Source organism: Onychostruthus taczanowskii, unplaced genomic scaffold (assembly GCF_017590055.1).
Source record: "Onychostruthus taczanowskii isolate IOZ18803 unplaced genomic scaffold, ASM1759005v1 scaffold20, whole genome shotgun sequence".
Classification (NCBI taxonomy): Eukaryota; Metazoa; Chordata; class Aves; order Passeriformes; family Passeridae; genus Onychostruthus; species Onychostruthus taczanowskii.
The window spans coordinates 5,267,174-5,289,965 of record NW_024499240.1 but is presented as its reverse complement, the minus strand read 5'-3'; the positions used below and the strand labels follow the sequence as shown (position 1 = coordinate 5,289,965).

The 22,792-nt window shown below is 42.3% G+C and overlaps 1 protein-coding gene across 2 annotated transcripts in view; it reads left to right on the top strand.

Annotated features, from left to right (window-relative positions):
• Positions 1 to 821: 821 nt before the first annotated feature.
• Positions 822 to 22,792, top strand: part of SP3 (Sp3 transcription factor) — a 39,326-nt gene continuing 17,355 nt past the window's right edge. Inside the window, exons 1-5 of one of the 2 annotated variants that reach the window (XM_041403279.1) lie at positions 822 to 6,780; positions 7,054 to 7,178; positions 7,355 to 7,471; positions 17,395 to 17,485; positions 17,591 to 18,760. In XM_041403279.1, coding sequence (XP_041259213.1) covers positions 6,774 to 6,780; positions 7,054 to 7,178; positions 7,355 to 7,471; positions 17,395 to 17,485; positions 17,591 to 18,760 — 1,510 coding nt within the window. In that variant the 5' untranslated portion in view covers positions 822 to 6,773. Of the gene's footprint in view, positions 6,781 to 7,053; positions 7,179 to 7,354; positions 7,472 to 17,394; positions 18,761 to 22,792 lie in introns of both variants that reach the window. The other variant, XM_041403278.1, reaches the window with a different exon arrangement.

Genomic DNA, 22,792 nt, shown 5'->3' with positions numbered 1-22,792 from the left:
GATGTGGTTTGGACTACAGCCCCAGACTTCCTTCTCCTAGAGGGAGCCACAGAGTCTTAGTTGCTTTTGTTTTGGGAATGGCAATTCAGACTGAGATTCTTAGAAGGCACTTAATCCCTCCAGAAAGACTTCCTTTCAGAATTTGTGCACACATAATTTGCTAGTCTCTTTCATTTCACTGGCCTGCTTTCCTATCAGTACTATTAAAAATAACAAATTGTGAGAAAGAATTACACCAGACAAGAAATAGACAAGTTTTTCCCATTCACGTGACTTCATATTTTATCTATGTATCTATTTAATTACTTCCGTTCCAATTTTGTGATGGGTAATGGAGGAAAATCCTTAGATGCTATATTACTGATTCTACAAGTCACAGTTATGTGGCCTCTTCCTATGAACAATTTTTCTAACCTTACCTAATGGATCTACAATTTTTCCCCCAATTATTTCTATGATTAGGTTTTATCTGTTGTGATGGCCTTGAAGGGCAGGAATTAAGGATAAACAAACAGGATAATGATGGGGCCCAAAGACAGTAACTTCTAGGAAGTTTGAAAAGACATCTATTTCTCATTTAAGAGAGGTGAAATGAAGAATGATTAACTTGCTAAATGGCAAGTTTTCAGGTATCTGAAACTGATAACTGATCTGCTTTTTCCTGTTGCCTCTTCCCAAACATGAGGGAGATTAAATGACTTTGTCTCATCTTCAGTAGAAAGAAATTTTGTTAATAAAAAATATTCTTACTTAGATGGACTGTGCTGCCAGTTGAATAAAAACCACACATATTTTGCAAGATTTAACTAATATACTCTTTATTTATTTATTTACACAACTAAAACCAAGATAATGAAATCAAGGGGAAAAAAACCCCAAAAACCTTGGGCGATTATACCGAACTTTGTGTCTATTGTAATGACACACTTTAACACAGGAAAGTTTTCTCTAACATTATTAAGAACAGAACCTGTTTACCGGTCAAAAATACTAGATGTCTCTAGTGAACTTGAAAATTTGCAAAACATACAAAAACGTATCACCTGGGGAAAGTTACAGCTGTAACAAACAAGGAAGAATTTCTGATTAAAAAGGAACATGACTTATTTTGTCCCAATTGCTCAGAAAAAATTCATAAATACAATGACTAGGTTGAAAACAATGTTCCAGAGGTCTGTCCTCACATATTGGTGCATACAGAGCTTGGACAGACTTTCTGTTGGCCCCATTCCTTGAAGATCAGTCATCTGTGTTGGTGAAGAGTCACAGCCTTCAGATTTGTGCACTGGGTTGTTAGGCTACTTATTCACAGGTTCTTCCTCTTACCAGGCAGCATGTTTCAGACCTCCAGGGAAGTGCACGAAGAGCCTGGAGCGGGCACATTCCTGCTGTGGCTGCCCATGAGTTTGCTAGGCCTGCCTCTACCCCATCCATAGCTTCTACTGGATGTGAGCAGACCAGTGGAAGCCAATGTCTCCCCTGCTAACAGCTGGATCCAGGTAGCACACATTTCCCTTTGACCTTTCTTTAATGGAGTTGTTTCAAGCAGAGACCAGTACTCTTAGAATTGCTTCCCCATTTAAAACAGAAAAAATGCTCTCCTAAAATCCAATTTCACAAAGTATTACTTGTCTTTCATATGTTTACACTTGAATACCATCACACTTATGCAGCAGACTAAACCAATGCCTTCATATTTCACATGCTCTCACGTAACATTTGTGCTCCGCTAAAGGCTTGAAATCCTGGGCTACTGACAAGACACTTTACACAAAACATAGCCAAAAGCAAGTTCCCGTGTTGCTCAGCAAGTCTGACACCCTGGATTAATCTACTCACAGCTGCTGAAGGGAGTCTCACTTCTCTTTGTCCACTCCCATCCATGGAGCTCTGTTGCTCCTCGTGTCTAGTTTGACTCAATTTTGCTTGCAATATCAGAAGCACATTTTTGCAGGATTTTCTTATGGCAATGTCCATGAGCTGTTAGGTTGGTTCAGCTTCTGGGTAGACCACACCCACTGCTAAAGCCTACTTCCCCCCAGCAAAATTTTTGTTTTTGTAGCCAGAAGAACAGGGAGGTGCTTTCTGGGGATGATGACACAATGCCAGCCAAGACTCTTCTCTAACCACTGCTGATTTTATACTGGCAAGGGCTCATTTCTCTATTTGATGAACTCGAGTCATGCAACTATCTCAACTACTACGTGCTGACTCACAAAACCTCACAGGTCAACTTCCTGTCAGTCCTGCCTGTGGCCCTATGTAAAGATGACTCAATATTCCTAAGCAAATGGACCCATTTTCCAGATTCTACTGAAATTTTGAACAGATTACTAAAACAGAAGAATGTATCTCAAATTCAAAAAGATACCTCTCCTGAATAGTTAAGTTTTTTTTATGTTCTAGTTATTTTCTGAGGTATGAGATTTACAGATAATCCTGCTTGTCCCTCAAGTAAAGGACACATTTTAAGGTAGATTGTTGAATGGAATCCCTACTGATTCTTCACAGGCATTTCAGACCCAGCCTTTCAAACTAAGGTTGACCTGAGCCTGAGTTTTCCTGGTGTTACATTCTGTCACAGCAGAATGCATTCCTGTCCATCTTGTCCAGTTGCATTCTAGGCTTCAGCATGGCAAAACCACCACTTAACAGGAGAATGGAGTATCACAGCTGTGAAAACTGAACTGGACTACATACCCACAAACCTTCAATAATATAATCCTTTAAAGAAATGCAGGGCTACCCATAGCAGGGACCACTAAAGACAAAAATAACATGTCATAACTCAGAAATTTTGAACAACTATAGAAATAGAAAAGCTGTTTCCAAGTATAGCAGACACTGTGCTGGATGGAAGTTGTGTTAAGACAGTGCACTTCCTTCTGAATTTGCACTGAACTGACACTGAGACTGAGCTCCAAGACTTAAACCAATGAGATATGAGATATAAGTAACAGTGGACAAATACAGCATTGAGCTTACAACTGAAATACAGGGTAGGTATCAAGTTTTAGTATTCTTTCCAAGTTGCATCTTGTTTCATCTGTCAAAAGCTTCTCTCAAGTTTCATCAGAAGCTGGTAGACATTGTTTCCTCTTCCATATTATTTTGCTACTTACCCCAAAGGCTGCATCTCAGTTCTGAAACTGCTGCATTTTAGTATCTAGTAGAAGTATTCTTATTTATAGAGCAGTATTACCTTCTCAGTATCTACACAGCTCAAATTACAACACAACATTTTCAGCAAACGGATCAAGAATTCATCCCAGGACCTGCAGTTAACCTGGAACTGCCTAGAAGCAGGTGGCAAGGTCTTAGAGAGGCAAGGCTCTTTAAGAATAAACTGGTCATGGTTAGTTTATTCATATGGATATGGTACATCTGCTGGGCAAGCTCAAGAAAGAGGAAACAACGGCTCCTCTAGTTGGGCATGGAGCTCAGTCTCTGGGGCTACTGCCCCAGTGCTAAGGCTGCAGGAAAAACCAGCACCAAGGGGAACTCAGACGTCCAGTTCTGACACAGCATCTCCCTCATGCATCCAGGATTTTTCTAATGATTAATGTCTTAATGCTAGTATGTTGGTAAGCAAAAAAACCCTACAAATAATGTTTTTTCTCATTTTCTTTTTACATTTTTTTTTCTTCTCATGTGTTCTTAATGGCTGCTGGGAAGCACTAAACAAACATGTGATTTCTATGACCAAGCAGTTTGTATTTAACAATTCTGAGTATCTTTACATCTCTTTTTCATATGAGCATATATTTTTTTGCAACTTTCTTGTAATTTATCTTGATTTTTTGTCTACTTTTTAAACGGTCTATTCATATTCTGGTTTAGTTCTTTATCTGAATTTAATATATCATAACAGTGTCCCCACAGTTTTAGATATTTGACTGGAAAAAAATGGTCCTCTGCTAGTGTTAAGCCTGATTACATCTAAGTTTCATTGCACTGGAAAACTACTTCATATATAAATCCAATCCCACTATTGGTATTTCAAATCTTTCTGTCTTAAAGCACTGCAGTTACGTCCCAAGCCTGCAATCAGATCCATGTAGGTAAACTACTCTATTGACAACATCCCCCTTAAGTCAGACAGCTCTCAACATGTACCCATCCAGCTGCAGGAGAAAGAACACCTTTCATATTTAGATTAAGCCCCAGACATTCTTCCTAAAGCAAAATGCCACTGATAGTATTTGGCAATACCCTGCTAAATAGCAAAGGCTAGTTTTTCAATATAATTTTCCCCGTCACAGCATCTTAACAGAAATTATTTCTCTTATATCTCAGTCTTTAAATGAACATCTCAGTTACTGAAAGTCTGAAGTCACCAGTAATAGTTCTGGTTCCAGGATAACAGACTCTCCTGTTTCACTAGCAACTTCTGACATTGCCAAACAAACACTTAGTTCTTCTAGCTGTAGAAGTCTTTTTTTTAATACTGCAATCGTCAGGCAATTTTGCATTTTCATTTTCTTCCTGAAATGTCCTTATGTATGCATACTGATGGATTTTTACAGGTTGTGTATATTAGCTTTCACTGGCTAAAAATGATTTCTGACATTTTTAAAAAAACCTGAGACTTCTGCTCCTAGTTACAACTTTTGTTTATTAAAACAGAAAATACAAATTGCAAAAAAACCTTCTTCTTTATGGCTGTGTTATCTACCTTGTCAAAAACTAACTCTAAAGTAGAATTACAAGACTATGTAAATAAATACAGACATTTAACAAACAGAAGGGTTTGGTTGTTTTTTTAAACTACCTTGGCAAAAATTAAATGTGACAAAAAGATTAGGGATTAATTTACAACTTAATAGTAAGTCACCTGAAGATACTCTCAACATACCAGCAAAAGTAAATGGGTTAGAAATAAGACTGTACATCACACAGTATGAACAATCTTTATCCATCATAACTTCCTGTTATTAAATTCACATTTTCTGAGTGCATTTTTTCCTGTTCTGTAATAGTTTCTGTTAAGCTTGAGCACTTACTGCAAGGTCATAGTGCTGGGACTGATTAAAAAGCACTGTTTATTCTCTGCTCAGAGAGGCAGTTGAAAATCCTGACCACACTTCTGGGTTTCCTAGTTACTAACTTGGCCATGAGTTTATCTCAGGAGCCTGGGACTCCACACATTCAGCCCAACTGTGGACATACGAGACTGTGCTCACTGTATCTCCCAGTTAATCCTCAGTTCTAATTACATTAATGACTGTAACAGGAAAGTAGGTTTGAGGTTTTTTGGCCTCATTCAGACTCCCTGGAATACCACACTAACTGTAACCATGAAAACATCATTTTTCGGGAGAATTTGCGAACTAAAGGTCAAAGCAGCGCCTCAACCTGCACACTGTCCTATGACCCTGCGGACGCACTCAGATGTGAGGGAGGGCCAAGCCCAAACTGTTCCCCTTTACAGGAACCCTTCACAAGCTAAGTGGTGTTACACAGAAACAGGCCCCACTAATAATCATTCCTGTATCATCATATACTTATGTAACGTTTTAAACATATTTCCTGTCTTAGTTTAACAATCCGAGAGCTCCCAGTTTCCTTTGTGTTGCATAACACGAGACACAGACCAGCAAACTGACATGGAGGGGAATCTTATTAATTCTCCTTAACACGATAAAAATAAAGCCTGCTGGTACAAATGTTCGATCCGTGCCAAGGCTCGGGTGCCCAGCTCACGGCAGGAACCCCCGCTGGGAGAACGTGGCGCGTTCAAATCGAACTCGCGGCCTTATCCGGGACGGGTTTTGTTCTGCCTTGGAGGCAGTGCAGGTTTTCGGTTCCGCCGCCCGGCTCAGGCAGGTGCGAGCCCAACACAGCGCTTATGCAACGGCGGCACGGCGGGGTCGCCCCGCTGTCCCCGGCGCTGACCCGGGCGCCCGGTCCCGCAGGGGGGCGGCCAGCGGCAGGCTCCGGGCAGCGCCCGCCCGGGCGGACCGGCTCCCCTGGGGCCGCCGCGCCGACATCTTAGCGCCGGAGGGACAAAGCGCGGCGGCGCTGTCCGTCGGCCGGGCGCTGCTCGGCCGCCACCCCGGAGCCGCGGCTGTCGCCGGCCGTGAGTGACAGCCCCGGCGGGGAGACTTCGAAAGATCGCAGCCCTGGCCCGGCGCCCCCCGGGCACAACAGCGGCGGGGGCGCGGGGGAGGGGGGCTGGAGGCATAGCGCCACCGCCGCGCAGCCGTGCCTATGCGCTGACCCCTGCGGGCGGTCGGGCCCCGCGGTGCCAGGGGAGCGCGGCGGCGTGCCGCCTCCCAGGACGGCGGGTCCCCGGCCGGCGCGGGCCGCGGCCTCCCGGCGGGTCCCGCTCATTGTTCCCCGCACTAGCCCTGGCAAACAGGAAGCCGCCCCGGCATGGGGCGCCCCCCCCGCCCCCGGCGGCTGACTGGCAGCCCGGGCGGCCCGTGCGAGCGGCGGCGGCGGCGCGGCGCAGCCAATGAGAGCGCGCGCGCGCGGGCGTAGGCGGGAGTTCCGGGCTGGCAGGCGGGCGGGCGGGCGGCGGTGTCGGCCGGGCCCCCTCTCCCGCGGCAAGCCCCACCTTTCGGCTTTCCCGCACCGTCAATCAAAATAGGAAAAAAAACCCGGAGTAGGCTCGGGCCGCCGCCGCCGCTTCAGCCCGCCGTGAGCACAATAAGCATGTCCCCGGCGGCAGCCGCCTAGCCCCAGCCAGCAGGGCCTGTGTGCGAGCCAGCCAGCCTGCCTGCCTGCCTCCCGCCCAGCCAGCCAGCCAGCCGGCCGCTCGCACTCACACCATGACCGGTACGTACGCACCGACCGAGCCGCCCCGGGGGCTCCCCGCTCCTGCTCCGGCCCTGCGCGTCCCCGCTCCGGCCCCGGAGCGTCCGTGTGCGAGCGAGGCGAGAGCGGCACTGAGAGCAGCAGCAGGAGGAGCAGGGGGAGGAGGGAGAAGAGGGGCAGGGGCAGCAAAGGAATGGCTGGGAGGGAGGGAGGAAGGGAGGGAGGGAGAGAGAGGGAGGGGGGTGATCGCTCCCGTCAGTGACTCTCCCCTCCCCCTCCCCGCTGTGCCCGCAGCTCCCGAGAAGCCCGTGAAACAAGAGGAAATGGCTGCCTTAGACGTGGACAGCAGCAGCCACAGCGAATATCTCCAGCACGGCAACGGCGCCGCCTCGGCCTCCGCCGGGGCGGCCGCCCCCCAGGTGAGCGCAGGCCCGGCTGGGCCCCTTCCCCCCTCCCCCGGGTGACACGTTGTGAGCGGGTGCGGAGCCGGTGCCGCCGCCGCCGCTTCCTGTGTGCGCGTCTGCGAGGAGCCCGGTCGCTGTCCCGCACTAACCGCCACCCCCCTTCTCTCCCTGAACCCGCCCATTGTGGGTAGGACGCGCAGCCGTCACCGCTCGCTCTGCTGGCGGCCACCTGCAGCAAGATCGGCCCGCCGTCGCCGGAGGAGGATGAGGCCGCCGCCGCCGCCGCTGCCTCTCACTCTGCCGGAGCGGTGAGTGCCCGCCCCGCCGCTCTCGCACGGCCTGCCGGGGGGAGAGACAGCACAGCCAGCCCGCCCGCCCGGGGGGAGGGACGGGACACACGGCACTGCCCGCCCGGGGGGAGGGACGATAGCAGGGCCGACCTGCCAGGAGAGGGGTCCCCGGGCTCCCCTGCCTCTCCAGGAGGAGCCGGGCTCCCGGGAGGAGGAGGGAGCCAAGCTCCCCCCTCCCCCGCCATTGGGAGCGGCGCCTTCATTTACTTTCAAAAACGGGGGGAGGCGGGAAGCCTCCCTCCCCCGACCCTGGCACCGGAACGGCTCGCTCGGAACCCGGAGAGGCTGGGAGGCATCTCACCTCCACCTGAGCGCGCCCCCGGTATCCTCGCTAGGCTGTCAGCCTGGAACCGCGCAGCCAGGCAGGAACACAAAATGAAGGCTGGCTGTAGGGAAGGATGTAGTGAAGTAAAATGGCTGTTTAGAAGCGAACGCGGTGGTGGAAAGCTGCTTCCTGTATCGCGCTGTTGTTCTAAGGAGAGTTATCGTGCGGGTCCTTGTAGCATTTTCTGTCCTTATCTCTCATGCGCCGTTGCCTCTGAAAGGAGCCTTGATGACCTCGGGACCTGGTGTGATGAGATGGATCTTGCAGACTAGAAACGTATTCTTGCTGAAGCTAGTTTAACAATCCCTGTAACAAAAGCCTAATGAAAACTCAGGTTCCTTAATTGGTCTAGCTAAATCTCGTGTTGACATATGGTCATAAAATTCAAAGCTATAATGCATTTCTAAATAACTGATACCTAAAAATATTGGTATATTAAAAGAGAGTTCAAAAATACCTTCTAAAATGACGTGATGTGATTTTCTGGCCTTGGCCCTTGGAAAATTGCACATATTACCTCTAATTTTTTTTTTTACAAAACCATCTTTAAAATTGGAAAAAAATGTGCCTTTTTCTTTTTCTTCTTTTAAATCATGTCTTGTTTTTTAAACTTGCTGTGCAACAGCCTTGTATGGTGTTAGGATTTTGCAAATAGGAAGAAAAACTGCAAAGCATTGTACTGGTAAATGAAGTGGCTTTGTCGAGCTTTTAACAAATGTCAAAGTGTTACTGATGGAAGCTTCTAAATACTTGTTAAACTTTAAAATACTTTTCATCTGTACCTTACAGCTTACTTTACATAAAGGGAGGTTGAAGCAAAATAGCTGTCTGAGGTCATACAGGTTGTAGACTAATGACAGAGCTCGAAAATATATTAGGATTCCAACCCCTTTCAAGCATCCTTTCTGCCAAACCTATTTATTTGCTCAGGCAGTGTGTTTTAAAAAATCTTTCTAATGTTTTAAAGTGCCTGATAGCTTTAAGATTTGTTTCATAGTACTGGATGCATACAGTGCTGAAGAGCATAAACATACTGAAAAACAGCTGATGTTTAAATGATTGCTTGCTTTCCTATATTGACCTCTAAGGTTGTTCTCGCTGTACAGCTGGAATTGTGTGTCTTGGGGATGGATTGATTGATTAGGATGAGCAGTAGGTCTGACAGGATACTGGAATGCTGGTGCAGGACAAATGGTTCCTGGCAGTTCAAAATGGGCAAAAGAGATTTGTTCTGATACTTCCTTACTCCTGTTAATATGTTGTTGTGTTAATGTTTAAGAGGCTTTTCAGGGGAAAGCAAATGCAATTCAAGAGAAGTCAAAATCTTAGTTTAAAACTTAATTGAATATAAGCTCACTCACTACTTTCCATACGTGCAGATAGGCCCTTCCTACATATCTTCTGTGAGTTAGGTTATAGCATTCTGGTAATTTTTACACTCCTACAACCTAACTCTTGAATGATTCAGAATATTTTGGGTGGAAACTAAATATAAATTGAAGGAGATACCTAACAGTAGCTGAACTAGACACTGCAGTTAATTAATATGACCTTCATAAAGAGAGGGGAGGGACTAAAGGCCCTGAAATATATTTCTTGTGAAAAACAGAAGAATGAAAGAGAGTTAGTGCAATAAAGAGTCTCTTTTATTTTCTGGTCCTCCATTTTTATCATATTGGAGGGTGGAAGAAGGAGGAAGGTAAAAAGTCTTATATTGTAGGTACCTCATAAGTAATCTGGAAAATGAAATCTATATGCACAGACAGACATCATTCTCTTCCTGTAGTTTGTGATGCTCATCCCTTTCCCAGGGGTGTAGCTCAATCTGTTTGAGACCTGTGCATGGGTGATGGTGCCTAATGTAGCAGTGGGAGGGCAGCTCTTTCCTCTTATATTCTGTACTTGGACTGCAGTTCTGACTGCTGAACATCTGGTAGAACTCTCAGTCTGCGCAAATGGATAGTAGAAGTCAAACTAGGTATTTCCCTCTTAGAAGTGGTTGAAGAGCCTGCACATCAATGGATAGCCATGCTGCTGTTTCAGGGTTGATTTGTTACTGTTTTACTGACATTTGCTTGGTAGAAACTGGCAGAGCTGGAGCCAGCATGCTGGGCTAGCATACTGCTTCCCTGGCTGAAATAGTATGCTGCAGCTGCTCCCCAAGAGACCAGCAGTATGATTTAAAAGCAACAGCAAAACTCCCATAGGAACACAGGGAATATTGCGTGTCTGGGATTTGGGGAAGAGCTGGAGCAAATGTGATTGTGTTTGTAATGATCTAGCTGGCCCTGCTTTGAGCCCAGGGCTTGGACTGGGTGACCTTCAGAGGTCCTTTCCAGCTGAAATTATCCTATGATTCTGTATTGGTATTGGAGTCCAGGCCTACTGTTTGAATGGACATTGCTGTAACACCACTGAAAGGATTAGTGAGGAAGTAAAAAGACTAATGAAAATGGCAGCTGCTTGTCATAGAAAGCAAATGAAGGCAATTGACAGAACTAAACTCAACCCTCTTCTCCTTTCCATCCTGTCAATGACCTGGCAGGTTGTCTTTAGTTAGTAAGGTTTTCAGCTTGACCAATGATTCTGGTTGGAACTGTATTTCTTTTTGGATGAGAGGCACTAGCAGGCATTACTGCTGATCTTGTCTTTGTGCACTGATGAAGATCGCAGTCTTTCAGCCTTGACATGGTGATTTACTCTGCCTAATGATCAACCAACACCAGTTGCCTGATGGTGTTTGATATTAATGTAGATGGCCTCGAGTTTGTGGCTGACTTACCTGAGCATCTTTTCCTTGGTTGCCATACTGCTACATCCATGGTTGGTTCAAACACTTGCCATGGGAACTTTGCCTTGAATATTGCTACCTGCTGGCTTTGTGAGAGCCTTGCTGGATGGTGTGTGCCTGACCTAGAATGACAACTCATGTTTTGGCCTCTAAGGGTATCTTTGTCTGTCTTGGGAGTTCAAAATCTGAGAAGTTTTAGTTTGAGTCTTGCTTTTTCACTATTTATCTTTGACTAATAATTCCACTTTAAACTTTCATATTTAGGATTCTTTTCATTTAGTTATAAATACTCTAGTTTCATTCTAAACATCTGCAAAGATTTTAGCATTAGGTGAAAATGAGAAGCAAAGCAGAAGATGGTAAAGCTATACATAAGGGAGGAAACAAAAAAGCAGACATATTTAGGTCAAGCAAGAGCCTTGATGGTCAGCTGTATGGTTGTAGCATGATCAGATGATTGCTTAAGAAGCTACAAAGCTGAGATGATAACCAGTTGTTTATGTTCTCTTACTTCATTGTAATGCACAGCTAAAGGCTGTCTTGGAGCTCTCATGCTCCCAAGGGCCATTCTTATGGTTGTGCTGCGTGGGACTGGATAGGTGAGGATAGGGTGCAAGACTGATGGGAGGCTGGAGGGCGGGTGAATTGGGAGGAGTGGCAGGCTGGCTGAGAAAAGTGCTGGCTCTGATAGCCACCAGAGAATGGGAGCGCTGTCAGAGGTGACTGCCCCAGCCGAGGTGTGGAGATGCACCTTGTGTGCAGTGGGCTGCACTGATTCGCTAGCCTTTAAAAAAAACAAGGTTGGGAGGAATTATTTATATGATTTATTTGTGTTGTTGCTTACCAACAAGATGTGGAAAACATTTGGACAGGTTAATAATTAGCATATGTGGGGAAGATGAGTATAATTTGTCTGCTGTAGACAAAGCATTTCTGTGTATCCTGTACAAGTATAGGTTGTTGAGTGTTTTAAGACTGCTTTTGGCATATCTTGAGCCTTAGAATTGAGTACCAGTGCTTCACAGAATTTAATGAAAGTCTGGAATTATAGTAGGTTTATGCCTCAGAAGATTAACTATCTGAGATGCACCTAGTTGAAACTCAGTTTAGGAGGAAATAGGAGTAGTGCTGACAGGATGGAGAAAGAGGAAGGCGTTTTCAATTTCATGTTTTCCATCCACTAGGCAAAAATATGCCTGAATGCCACGTGTGTCACTTACCCATACTACATGGGTTTCTGGCCTATATGGTCATTTTGAGGAAGTTCAGAATTATTCTGACATCCATTTTTGCTTTTGTGGGTGATAGGATAGCTTCCTGATGCTAGGTTTCTGGATGTGAACAGATGCGCCAGAATGTGTTCAGCCACTATAGAAAAGTCTGCCTGGAATGTCTTACTTCTCTCTGTTCTCTACTTCTGCAAAACAAAGAAGTTTCACTAGAATGTGATGGCTAACAGTATATTTGTCCTGCTGCTGTCCAGAAGCTCACCTTTTAATGTTCTTTGGTTTTTGTATTCCAATTATGTCTTTCTAATACTGGGTCAGAACTAAGTGTTGAAGTTCTTTTAGAAGGTGCTTAGGGATGTTCTTAAAATTTTTGTTTTATTTCTCCTATAGTTTTGGAGAAAGCAAGAAAATGTATGGTTTAAAACATTTCCATATTTAAAAACAGCATAGACAAAAAAGTTTTCTAATATTAAACATTAGCAAGAAGTCTAAGATTTCATAGAAAGTTGAGGCTGGTATGGATGTCTGGAGAATGTCTGGTCTGCCCCTCCTTGCTTAAAGTAGAGTCAGTGAGAGGAAGTTGTTCAGAGCTGTGTCCAGTGGGTTTGAATACCTCCGAGGTTAGAGACTCCACTGTCTCTCTGGGCAGCATGTTCCAGAGTTTGATAACCCATATGATATAAAAAAGAGGCTTTTTCTTCTATTATGGGGGACAGAGTCAAACGCCTGACTAATGTAGTGATAAAGAGTATGTCTTGCCTAAGCCTATCTACCAAGCTAGTCTTCTCATCATAGGGCATGGTGAGGTTAGTTATTTCAGCATTATTTCCCCTTCCTAAGTGTAGGCTGACTACTTCTGAACACTACTTTTTTTTTTTACCCCTCAAGATTATTTGAAAGTTAATTTTTTCAAGGTTATTTTCAAGGTTATTTGCTCCAGTGTCTTCCCAAAGATCAAGATGTGAGGCTGACTGATCCCAGGTCCTCTTTCTTCTTCTCTTGATGATTAGATAGACCATTCAGCAGCTGAGTTGAAACCAAACAAACCATTCCATAGAGTGCTAGTTTTGCATGTAGTTACATTGAGATTCATATACATATATAGATTTAATAATTAATAAACAAAAGAGGTTACCTGTCATCTAGTTAAAAATGTCTCCTCCTTGCCATGCCTCGTTTCTTAGTACTTCAGCTTCCTTGTTTCTACTAAGGTCAAGGATATTGTATTGTCTTAATTTGGAAAAGTTCTGAACTTCTGCTGATTGATAACAAACTGTTGAAGTTTTGGCTCCAGTTGTCCATGTCAAGCAAAAAGTTGTAGATATTCTTTAACTGAAATACAGTTAGATATATTTCACCAGATTGGAGTTTCTTTTAAAATAAGATTTTTAAGCAGCCCCAGATAATGTTTTTTCCATAAAATGCTCTTTGTTTCTCCAGACATTTGATTTGGGCAGAAGTATTTCTCTAAATTGAGTGGCTTCATTGGCAGAGGGCTGAAATATGCAACAGAATTAATTTGTCTTAACAAACAGCTTTGTGTCAGCTGAACCACAGTGACTGATGTTGAACACGTTTTTAACCTATGGCAAATACAAGATAGAATGTATTGGCTCATACTTTAATGAAAGAGTTGAAGCAAGTGCATTTTATCTTGCATTTGTAATGATCTAAGAATGCACAGATAGTTTACTGTAGCTTGGTAAACACATGGTATTATTAAACCCATGCATCAGAACCCTAGCTCTTTCATAAAACAACAATTTGGATGAGGCAGTGTCCAATCTTCTTCATTAGGTGTGTGATTTTTGAATGTTTGGGCGCTCCTGACTCATTATCTTCCCACCTCTGGTTGTTTGGCTGATGCTTTTGCTCCAGGGCTAAATGGGGCAAAAGTGACTTTCTGAAAAGTGCAGTAAAAAGTTGTCCACCAGCACAGATGAATGTTTAGTAGACTTCTGTAGTAAAATACTGATGGCTAATGACATGTGCTCATTTGACATGTTGAGATGCAGGTGTCTACAAAAACTACCAGTTCTTACGGGGGTGTTTCTCTGCTTTCCTCCTCTCAGTTTTACTTTGGTAAAGCATATTTTATTTCTTTATTAAGTCCTATTACTCAGTATGGTTTAGATCACTTCTGAAAGGTATTTTATCTTCTGTCTTTCTCTTATCTCCTTTCACATTTGACTTAATGTTCCTGTAATTTTATTTAAATATATTGAACACGACAGTTACTAGATTTTTATTTATCATGGCTCATGATTCTTCAGGAATGAGACTTTTCTCTCAGAGACATCTCTATTTTAGCCACTGGAAATTATACAAGGCCTGTTAAAGAATCAAAAGACAGGCTGAACAGTCGTTGTAGCTTTCACTCTTTGTTGGTACTTGACCTTTCTTCAGGTGGACATATCATTTGATTTTAATTCATCCTATGCCATGTGTCAGCTACTCTCTTTACTCTGTTCCTGTCTCTTTTTCTTGTTTCCTGATGCTGCTTCCAGTGAATTCCCTGTTGCTTCCTGTTCTCTCCTCCTTGGCTGAGTAGTGCTGAACTTTCCTCAGATCTTTGTCCCTTCCTCTTGAAACAGCCTTTGGATTGAAACAGTCCAGCCTTCTCTTAAAGGAACAGCTGCCAAATAACTGCTGCCTGAGTATCAGTTGATAAGGAAACTGTTGCTTTATCTCTACCCTCTAAATAATTTTCACGGATGGCTGAGACAGCAAACAAACTGGTGTATTTTAAATGTAAAGCTCGGTAAGTGACTGGGCTGCAGATATTGCTGCTCATGTATCAGTGGCAGAACTTTTGAGTTACTACAAAAGTGCTTAATTGCCTGAGGATGTAAAGAAAGGTTATTACTCTTTAGTTAGTAGGAAAAGAAGTCCAAGAAATGTCTTCTTGTCTCAACAGACTTTGTGAAAGAACATAACAGTCAACCTTGTTATGACAGGCTGATGATGACCATTTGCAATTAGAGATCATCCCCAAATACTCTTCACCATAGGGTTTTTTTCATGCTTTAATGCTAGCAATTTTGATAGCTGCCAGATAGCTTCTTGAAGGCCTCACCCTCTTTTTGCTCCTCCCTCCACATGATTCAGCTGGTGGTGTCTGATACAGCCAGCTGCAAGAGCAATATGAGTAACGGGTGTTTCATGTTGCATGTGTAGCATAGCTTCATATCCTCATGTGTGGCTGCCCTGAACTTCTCCATGGACTGACAAGTGCATCTACTGAAAGATTGGCTCTGTTGTGCTAAATCACTGCAGAGCAGATTTTGAGGGAAGATTTCACTACATCATGAAAACGTGAGATGTGTGCCCAACATGAAAATGCCAATATGATATGGAAATCAACATATGTTTTGGGAGAAGAATAAAGTAGGTCATTTCCGTATCACTAAGGAGACAGGTTCCCTTTGAAGTATTTCTGTGGATGATGTTACGTATGAGTAGACATAGACATGTTACTGCATATTAGATCAGTCCAGTTTAACCTAAGCTTTCAACATTTGCTTGTGCATAGTTTTCAATCAGTGAGAAATGATATCAGACTTGTAATGGTTTGTATTGGCTCTTTTATTCCAACAGCTATCAGCACATTATATTATACATTTATTTTATAATGACACACTTTAAACATATAACAGTCACGTTATGTTTAAAGGAAAGATGGATCAATATAAGAGGAAAAGAAAATAATAAAAGAGAATTATTATCCTCCTTATTGTGTTTCTTTTCCTTGAAGCATTAAGGCCATAAAATTAGTTTTGTTCTGGTGATGCTGAATCTATTTACTAATACACTACCTGAAAATGAATCACTTATGAACCACGGAATATTTTGAGCTGCAAAGGATCCCCATGGATCACTGAGACCAACTCTTAGTAAGAGTCAATGGTCTGTGCTGTTGAGGGCTGAAGAAGGCTAGCATTCTTTTGTTTTTTTGCACAATAATTATTTTTACAGTTCTTGAGAAGAATTTAGAACCACAATATGTGTTTCCTTATTGAAAATGAAGCTTGGTAAGCACAGTAAAACTTCTAGTAAGTACTCAGACTTAAATACACTATTTTTCCTTTACATGTAAACAGTGTAGTGTTATGGGCTGGAATAGGATAAGAATGTGAAACTAGACAAGTCCCATCTAATGCTGTGGACTAAATTCACTCAGGTGCATTCTGTAGGATTCTTTCAGACTGGCTGGGTCTCAGTGCTATGTTAGGAAAGAATTAAATGTGTGCTGTGTTTTGCATGTCCTGGTTTTGTTCTAAAGGAAGTCAGAATGCAGCATCACAAACAAGTTGTGATTTATTCTGGTAACTTCCCTACCAGGAGAGATCACAGGATGAGTGCAGAAGGACAAACCAGAGCTGTTCTTTCTGTGTCCTCTGGACTCTGCCAGAGAGACTAGATTTGTTTCACAGAGCTGAATTGATTGTAGGACAAGTTAGTTACATGTTGCTAATATTAAGTTATTCCATTGGTTTACTGTAGTATGGTTAAACAGATAAGGAGACACTTTACTTCATATTTTTTAGATTGATGGTTACTTAAAATACCAAGCTGGTTGACTATGCAAATCTGTGCTAGGCATTGCAGGATGTTAAATGTAATTCTTAATACTGTGTTCTGAAAAAGCTTGCTTTGGTAAAGAAAGGTAAGTGCAATTTACCTTTCCTGTACTGAAAAAAAAGGTCAAATGCATAATAGGTTCTTTAAGCATCTGGAGTCTACACAGAAACACTGCCTTTTCTATTGTTATTAATGCTCTTAATTGTTCAACTTAATGAAGGTAGATTTTTTTCCCTCCTAACTGATGCATATGACTAATAAAAATATGATTTCAGTGTAAAAGTTCTTAGTCTAGAAGTCTTCTTCCTTAGCAAAACTCCTACAAGCTTATAAATACTAGAGCTTTGTGTTTGTTATGTGTAGCAAACTGAGGTTGTCCTATCTTTCCAACTGTGTGACTACATCACTTCTTAACATTCTCTGTACTGCTGGAAGTCACAACATGCACAACCAGCAAACAGAGCTGAAAGGCAGTAGAGCTCCAGGAGGTAGAGGCAACACTGGTTTCATGGCGGTTCCTCCACCTGTGTGCAATAGGTGCCTGGCTGGGCACAGAGTGTTTCTGGGTCTCAGGGTAAGTTGGTGATGAGAACTCCAGCAGCCCCTGCCAGCTCTCTCCTTCCCGCAGCCAGGGGTTTGGATTACCCAGCAGCCCTGCCACCAGAATAACCCTGCTGCTGTCACCTGACATAGCCGTGACATAGGAGCTGCATTTGACATGTTCGCGAGCAGCGTGCGGCTCATGACCCGCAGGCTGGCTACCCTGACTTAGGCAAGAGATCCTTATAAAATCTGTGTTTCATAGTTTTGATCCAATTGCTGATGGTCATATGAGCTGTACTGCATGTTTTCCAGTAGTCTATCAATATCTGATGCTGAATTGCATGACTGGTCTAACACATAGTCTGTACAACATTTGTTTTAATTTTTTGTTTTCTTTTTTCTTTTTATTCAGACAGGGGATTTGGCTTCTGTGCAATTAGCTGGAGCTCCAAACAGATGGGAGGTCTTGTCTGCAGCTCCTACCACTATAAAGGATGAAGCTGGTAATATAGTACAGATTCCAGGTGCTGCCACAGTAACTTCAAGTGGGCAGTATGTCCTTCCTATTCAGAGTTTGCAAAATCAACAAATCTTTTCTGTTGCACCAGGATCAGATTCGTCGAATGGTACAGTGTCTAACGTACAATACCAAGTAATACCCCAGATCCAGACAGCGGATGGTCAGCAGGTTCAACTTGGCTTTGCAGCCTCTTCTGATAATAGCAGTATAAATCAAGAAACTGGTCAAATTCAGATCATTCCTGGCTCGAATCAAACCATCATTGCCTCTGGAACATCTTCAGCTAATATTCAGAATATCTTATCTGGTCAGTCTGGTCAAGTCCAGGTTCAGGGAGTTGCAATTGGTGGTTCGTCTTACCCTGGCCAAGCACAAGTGGTTGCTAACGTCCCTCTTGGACTGCCAGGGAATATTACTTTTGTACCCATTAATAGTGTTGATCTAGATTCTCTGGGACTTGGCAGTGGTTCTCAAACCATGACAGCAGGCATTAATGCAGATGGGCACTTGATAAATACCGGACAGGCCATGGATAGTTCAGATACTTCTGAGAGGACTGGTGAGCAGGTTTCTCCTGAAATTACAGAAACTGCCACTGATAATGACTTATTTGTGCCAACGTCATCTTCATCACAATTGCCCGTTACCATAGACAGTTCAAGTATATTGGAACAAAATGCAAACGACTTGACCACAACTAGTGGCCAAGTTCATGGTTCTGATCTTCAGGGAAATTACATCCAGACATCAGTCTCTGATGACACGCAGGCTCAGAATATTCAGGTCTCCACAGCACAGCCAATTGTACAACACATACAGCTACAAGAGTCGCAGCAGCCAACCAGTCAAGCCCAGATCGTACAAGGTATTGCGCAACAGACAATCCACGGTGTTCAAGCAAGTCAAAGTATATCTCAACAAGCTCTTCAAAATCTTCAACTGCAGCTGAATCCTGGAACTTTCTTAATTCAGGCACAAACAGTGACCCCTTCTGGGCAGATAACCTGGCAGACATTTCAAGTGCAAGGAGTTCAGAACTTGCAGAACTTGCAAATTCAGAATGCACCTGGTCAACAAATAACTCTGACCCCTGTGCAGACTCTCACTCTTGGTCAAGTTGCAGCAGGTGGTGCGTTGACATCAACTCCAGTTAGTCTAAGCACTGCTCAATTGCCAAATCTACAGACAGTTACAGTAAACTCTATAGATTCTACTGGTATTCAGCTGCATCAAGGAGAAAATGCTGGCAGTCCTGCAGGTATTTATTTTACTCTTTTACAAAAGATTGGTTTTTATTACTGCATGTTGTTGGTTTAAATTGCAATAATCACAACATCATTGTCTTGCTATTGAAGCCTACAAATACAGTGGGTTCAACATGGTGACGATGGATTTTATTTGAAACTGCTGTTCAATTAGAAACTGTAATTGTAGAACATAGTCCTACCTCACTCCCTTTAGTATGAGCTCATGTAACTCCCAAATAGTTACATTAGTTAACAGCACTTCAGTGTTTGTACTTAAAGGTCTTACCCTGGAGAAGATCTGTATACTAAATTGAAAAGGGGGAAATCTGTCTGCCAGCTGCCATTCTTCTAAGGCATCAGTATCATTAACATACCCATTCTTTCTAGTCCTGAATAGATGACATTTCTGTGGAAAATCCAAATATTTCTGTTTATGCAATTTCTTTTCCTCTTAAAATTTTCAGACCTCCTGAAGTGCTGTTATTCATCTGCTCTTTCGTTAAATTAATTTCCTACTGATTTACTATCAGTGCTACTATGATGTAGGAAACTTGTGTAAGGGTCAGTGAAACAAGCATGCATATATCAAAATAGAGGCTGTGCTTAAGAATATGTGTGAATTTTCAGTACTGCTTACTTGTATTATGTTTTATAGTACAATCCTTATGAGTGTCACAGTGTTTTATCATGGTGGAGAAGAAATATTGCTTTCTTAAAATAGGTGTTTCTTAATGTGAGACGAAAAACGTGCCTGTTTATTTTTGATAAATTTGATACAGTCCATTCCAAATTTTGGGGCATAACTAGCTAAACAAAAACAATAAGAGATGCTTGTGGACCAGGAGGTTTTGCTATACCAGAAGCCATTTAAACACATTATTGAGTTGTGCCCAGGCTAGATATGAGAGGCAGGGTGAGCAGTAGAGGTCATTTGGGGGGGAAACCATTGCACAAAGTAGCTTGGGAATCACTGTTTTAGTATAATCATGTGATTCAGCTCTCTGGTTCATCAAGATACTGAAGCATAAATATTTAAGTGAAGCATGCATGGTTTTGTATGTCTGTTTTAGCTTCTGAGAAGAATGCAATGTTAAGTGAAACATGCTTAGAAGACCTGCAGAATTTTGTTTCAAAAGGCTACTGGTTATAATACCTATAAGTTACTGATACTGCTGTATTCTATGTCAAGAAGCTTGCTTTCCCATTTGAAATCTAAAATTTGAACTGAAAATACTGACTGTGCTGGGATGTTTTTAGTTAATTTTGTTTTGGAATTTACTTCTGTATTATGAACTTAACATCAAGTAAAGAGACTAAATGGGATATATGAAATGTGATTAAATAGGCAGAAGTACTGGATGAATAGCAGAAACTCTTGCCTGAAGTGCATAGCTATAAACACCTGGTTATATTAAAGATAAGATGGAGATTTATAGTAACATTTTTCTTGTCTAGGAATAATAAATGGATTGGAATGTATTAAAACTGCCATTCCCTAGATTTGGGGAGAATGTAATTGGCCCTTCCTTTATGTTAGAAGAAGCTCCCTTTTCCACCGTAATGATTAGTGTGACACTGCTTCTGACAGAATCAAACTGAATTATCTTGATTGACTTTCAGTGTCTTTTCCATATGCATCTGGTATTTTGCCTGAGAGAATCTTTTTCAGAGGTGTTCCTCCCCTTCTTTTTTATAACTCCTCACAGCCTTTCTTGAATTTGGAGAATAAATATGCAATTAGAAGCAGATTATGAAATCATAGGGGGCTTTTTTCAGTCAAAAATATATTGTTGTGTTGCAAATAAGGAAAAGCAGTTTAATTTTAAACCAAAAGAAGAAGGTAAGTGGAAGAGACAGCAGAATAAGAGAAGTTAAAGGGTGTGAAGCTACTTGATTCCTTTTTTTTGTCCACTGCCAATGAGCTTTGAAGCAAGATAAGAAGGGTTTCCCTGTATTTTCTTCCTCAAGGTGGATAATGCACTCCTTTCATACCAAGTAGAGTCAGGCTGTATTTTCTGTTTTCATTTAAGAAAATTTGTCTACCTGAGGTAAAAATAAAAAGAGCATATTCCTAGTTTTGTGTCAGAGATGGCTGGTAGTTATCTGAAGTCCAAATAATGTACTTTGTTCTGTTAGCAGTGTGGCTGTGAAAGCAGTTAGGTTTTAGATTTTCATTGTTACGGCCCATTGTGTGAAAGGTGTTCTTCCAAGGCTCACTCCCCAGGTAGGCAGCAGAGGACATCTTTCCTGTGCTTGTGTGTGAGGGAGAAAAATGTCTTTACCTAGGTATTACATTGAGTTTACATAATGGAAAACCATTGAAACTAATAGTTTTGTCTAGTAAATATACAGTTGTCTTCAAAAGATGTCCAGTAATTACGTTTCTACCAAAATGTCCATTCTATGCATAGACCCACATTGCAGTGAATTTATTCTGGAAAGTCTTGGCCAAGCTTGTTTTTCTTAGGATGTTGATTAGAGCTCATATTCCTCATGGTGCTTAGTGTTGTGGTGACCAGGGGAAGGGTATTGGTTAGTCACAGCCGGGACTCTTCAGCATTGCTTTTCTTCCAAAAAGCTCTCTCGAATGGTATCTGTATATTAAGCACTGCAGGGAGATGCCTTTCTCACCTGTGTTTTGGCTTCACTCTTCTGGTCTTGAGAGGAAATTAACCTGAGAAAGCTCTCTAGAAATGTACTTCTTTTGTTGGCAGTTTGTAATAAAATACTGCGTTGTGTATGACAAATAGTCATTACATGCACAGTTCGCATTGCTCTTTAGTGATTTGCCTGGTCAAGAAAGGTGGAGTTTTTTATTAGCATGTTTCTATAGATTTCTTCTTCAAACAGTTCATGTAAGTAGTGTTTATTTTGGAAAACTATCAGGAGCTGAAATGTACCAACTTGGCCTTCATGTTTCTGATCCTGTAAGTTTTGTGAGCTTGGAAGAATTTTTAAGTTACTGGATTTTCCTCCTGCCCCCAAGCCATTGTCCAGCTGAAGGACACTTAATGATGTTAATCAAATTCTAATTGTAATAGTGTCTCAGCTAATTTATTAATGTACTGAATCACTTTGGGATTGGTTGTTTCCTGGAAAAAAATTGGCAATTTTACCAGGTCTTATATAGGTTGCATAACTTGTTACAGGATGCTGGATAATTTTTTTTTTTTAATATACTTCTTTTGACCATTGCAGTAGCACCTGAAGACACTAGCAAATGACCTGAAAGAAAGTAGCATTGGCTTGAGAATGGACTTTACTGCTTATCAACTCAGACACACTCACCTGGAAGATTCATTTATTTCAATAGAAAAAACCCTATCCTACAAACAGTTTTCCAGGTGGTCTACAGCTGGAATCAAGTCAAAGGGATTCCTTTCAAGAGTTGACTGAAGTGTCACTCCAGAACTGAGGTCTTCATTTCTACATCTTTCTTCCCAGCTCCTCTTCTGCGGGAGTGTACCCAGCTGCTTAAGGACTCATCTCCTGCTGCCATTGTCCTTAGAGCCAGGCCTGTAGCTGACTTACACAGCTGGCAGTGAATGGGAGTGGCTGGCTCTTGTGGTGGCAGCTTCATTCCATTCCTGCCACAATCTGACGGCTTTGTCATGCCGCAGTAATTCAGCTACTCTAAATTTGACCCAAAAATTGGCTGACAATTTTCAAGGTAAATAGTTGCCCAAGTGTCAATTTATCTTTCATCTGCTGATATCTTGTGAGGCTTTGGTCTAATATCTGTTTCCTGAAACAGTCTAAATGCTGAAACAAACAAAATTAAAAATTAAGTATTCACAGTTTTACTTGCTGGGATGGTTGTTTCCATGTTTTATAGTGCTTTGGATGAAGTAGTGCAGAGTGCCAATTAAAGCAGAGCTTTCTTCCACCATCTAGAACTTTTATAACTGTTTTTGGCTGGTTTTCAGTGTTTCTCAGCTTAGTTGTTTTTTAAGTTTCAGTTTTTAACCTTATTAATTTAAATTTCAATTATGCAGTTTTTCCTTCTAAGGCATTCTTTATAACAAGACTGTGAGACAAGGGCA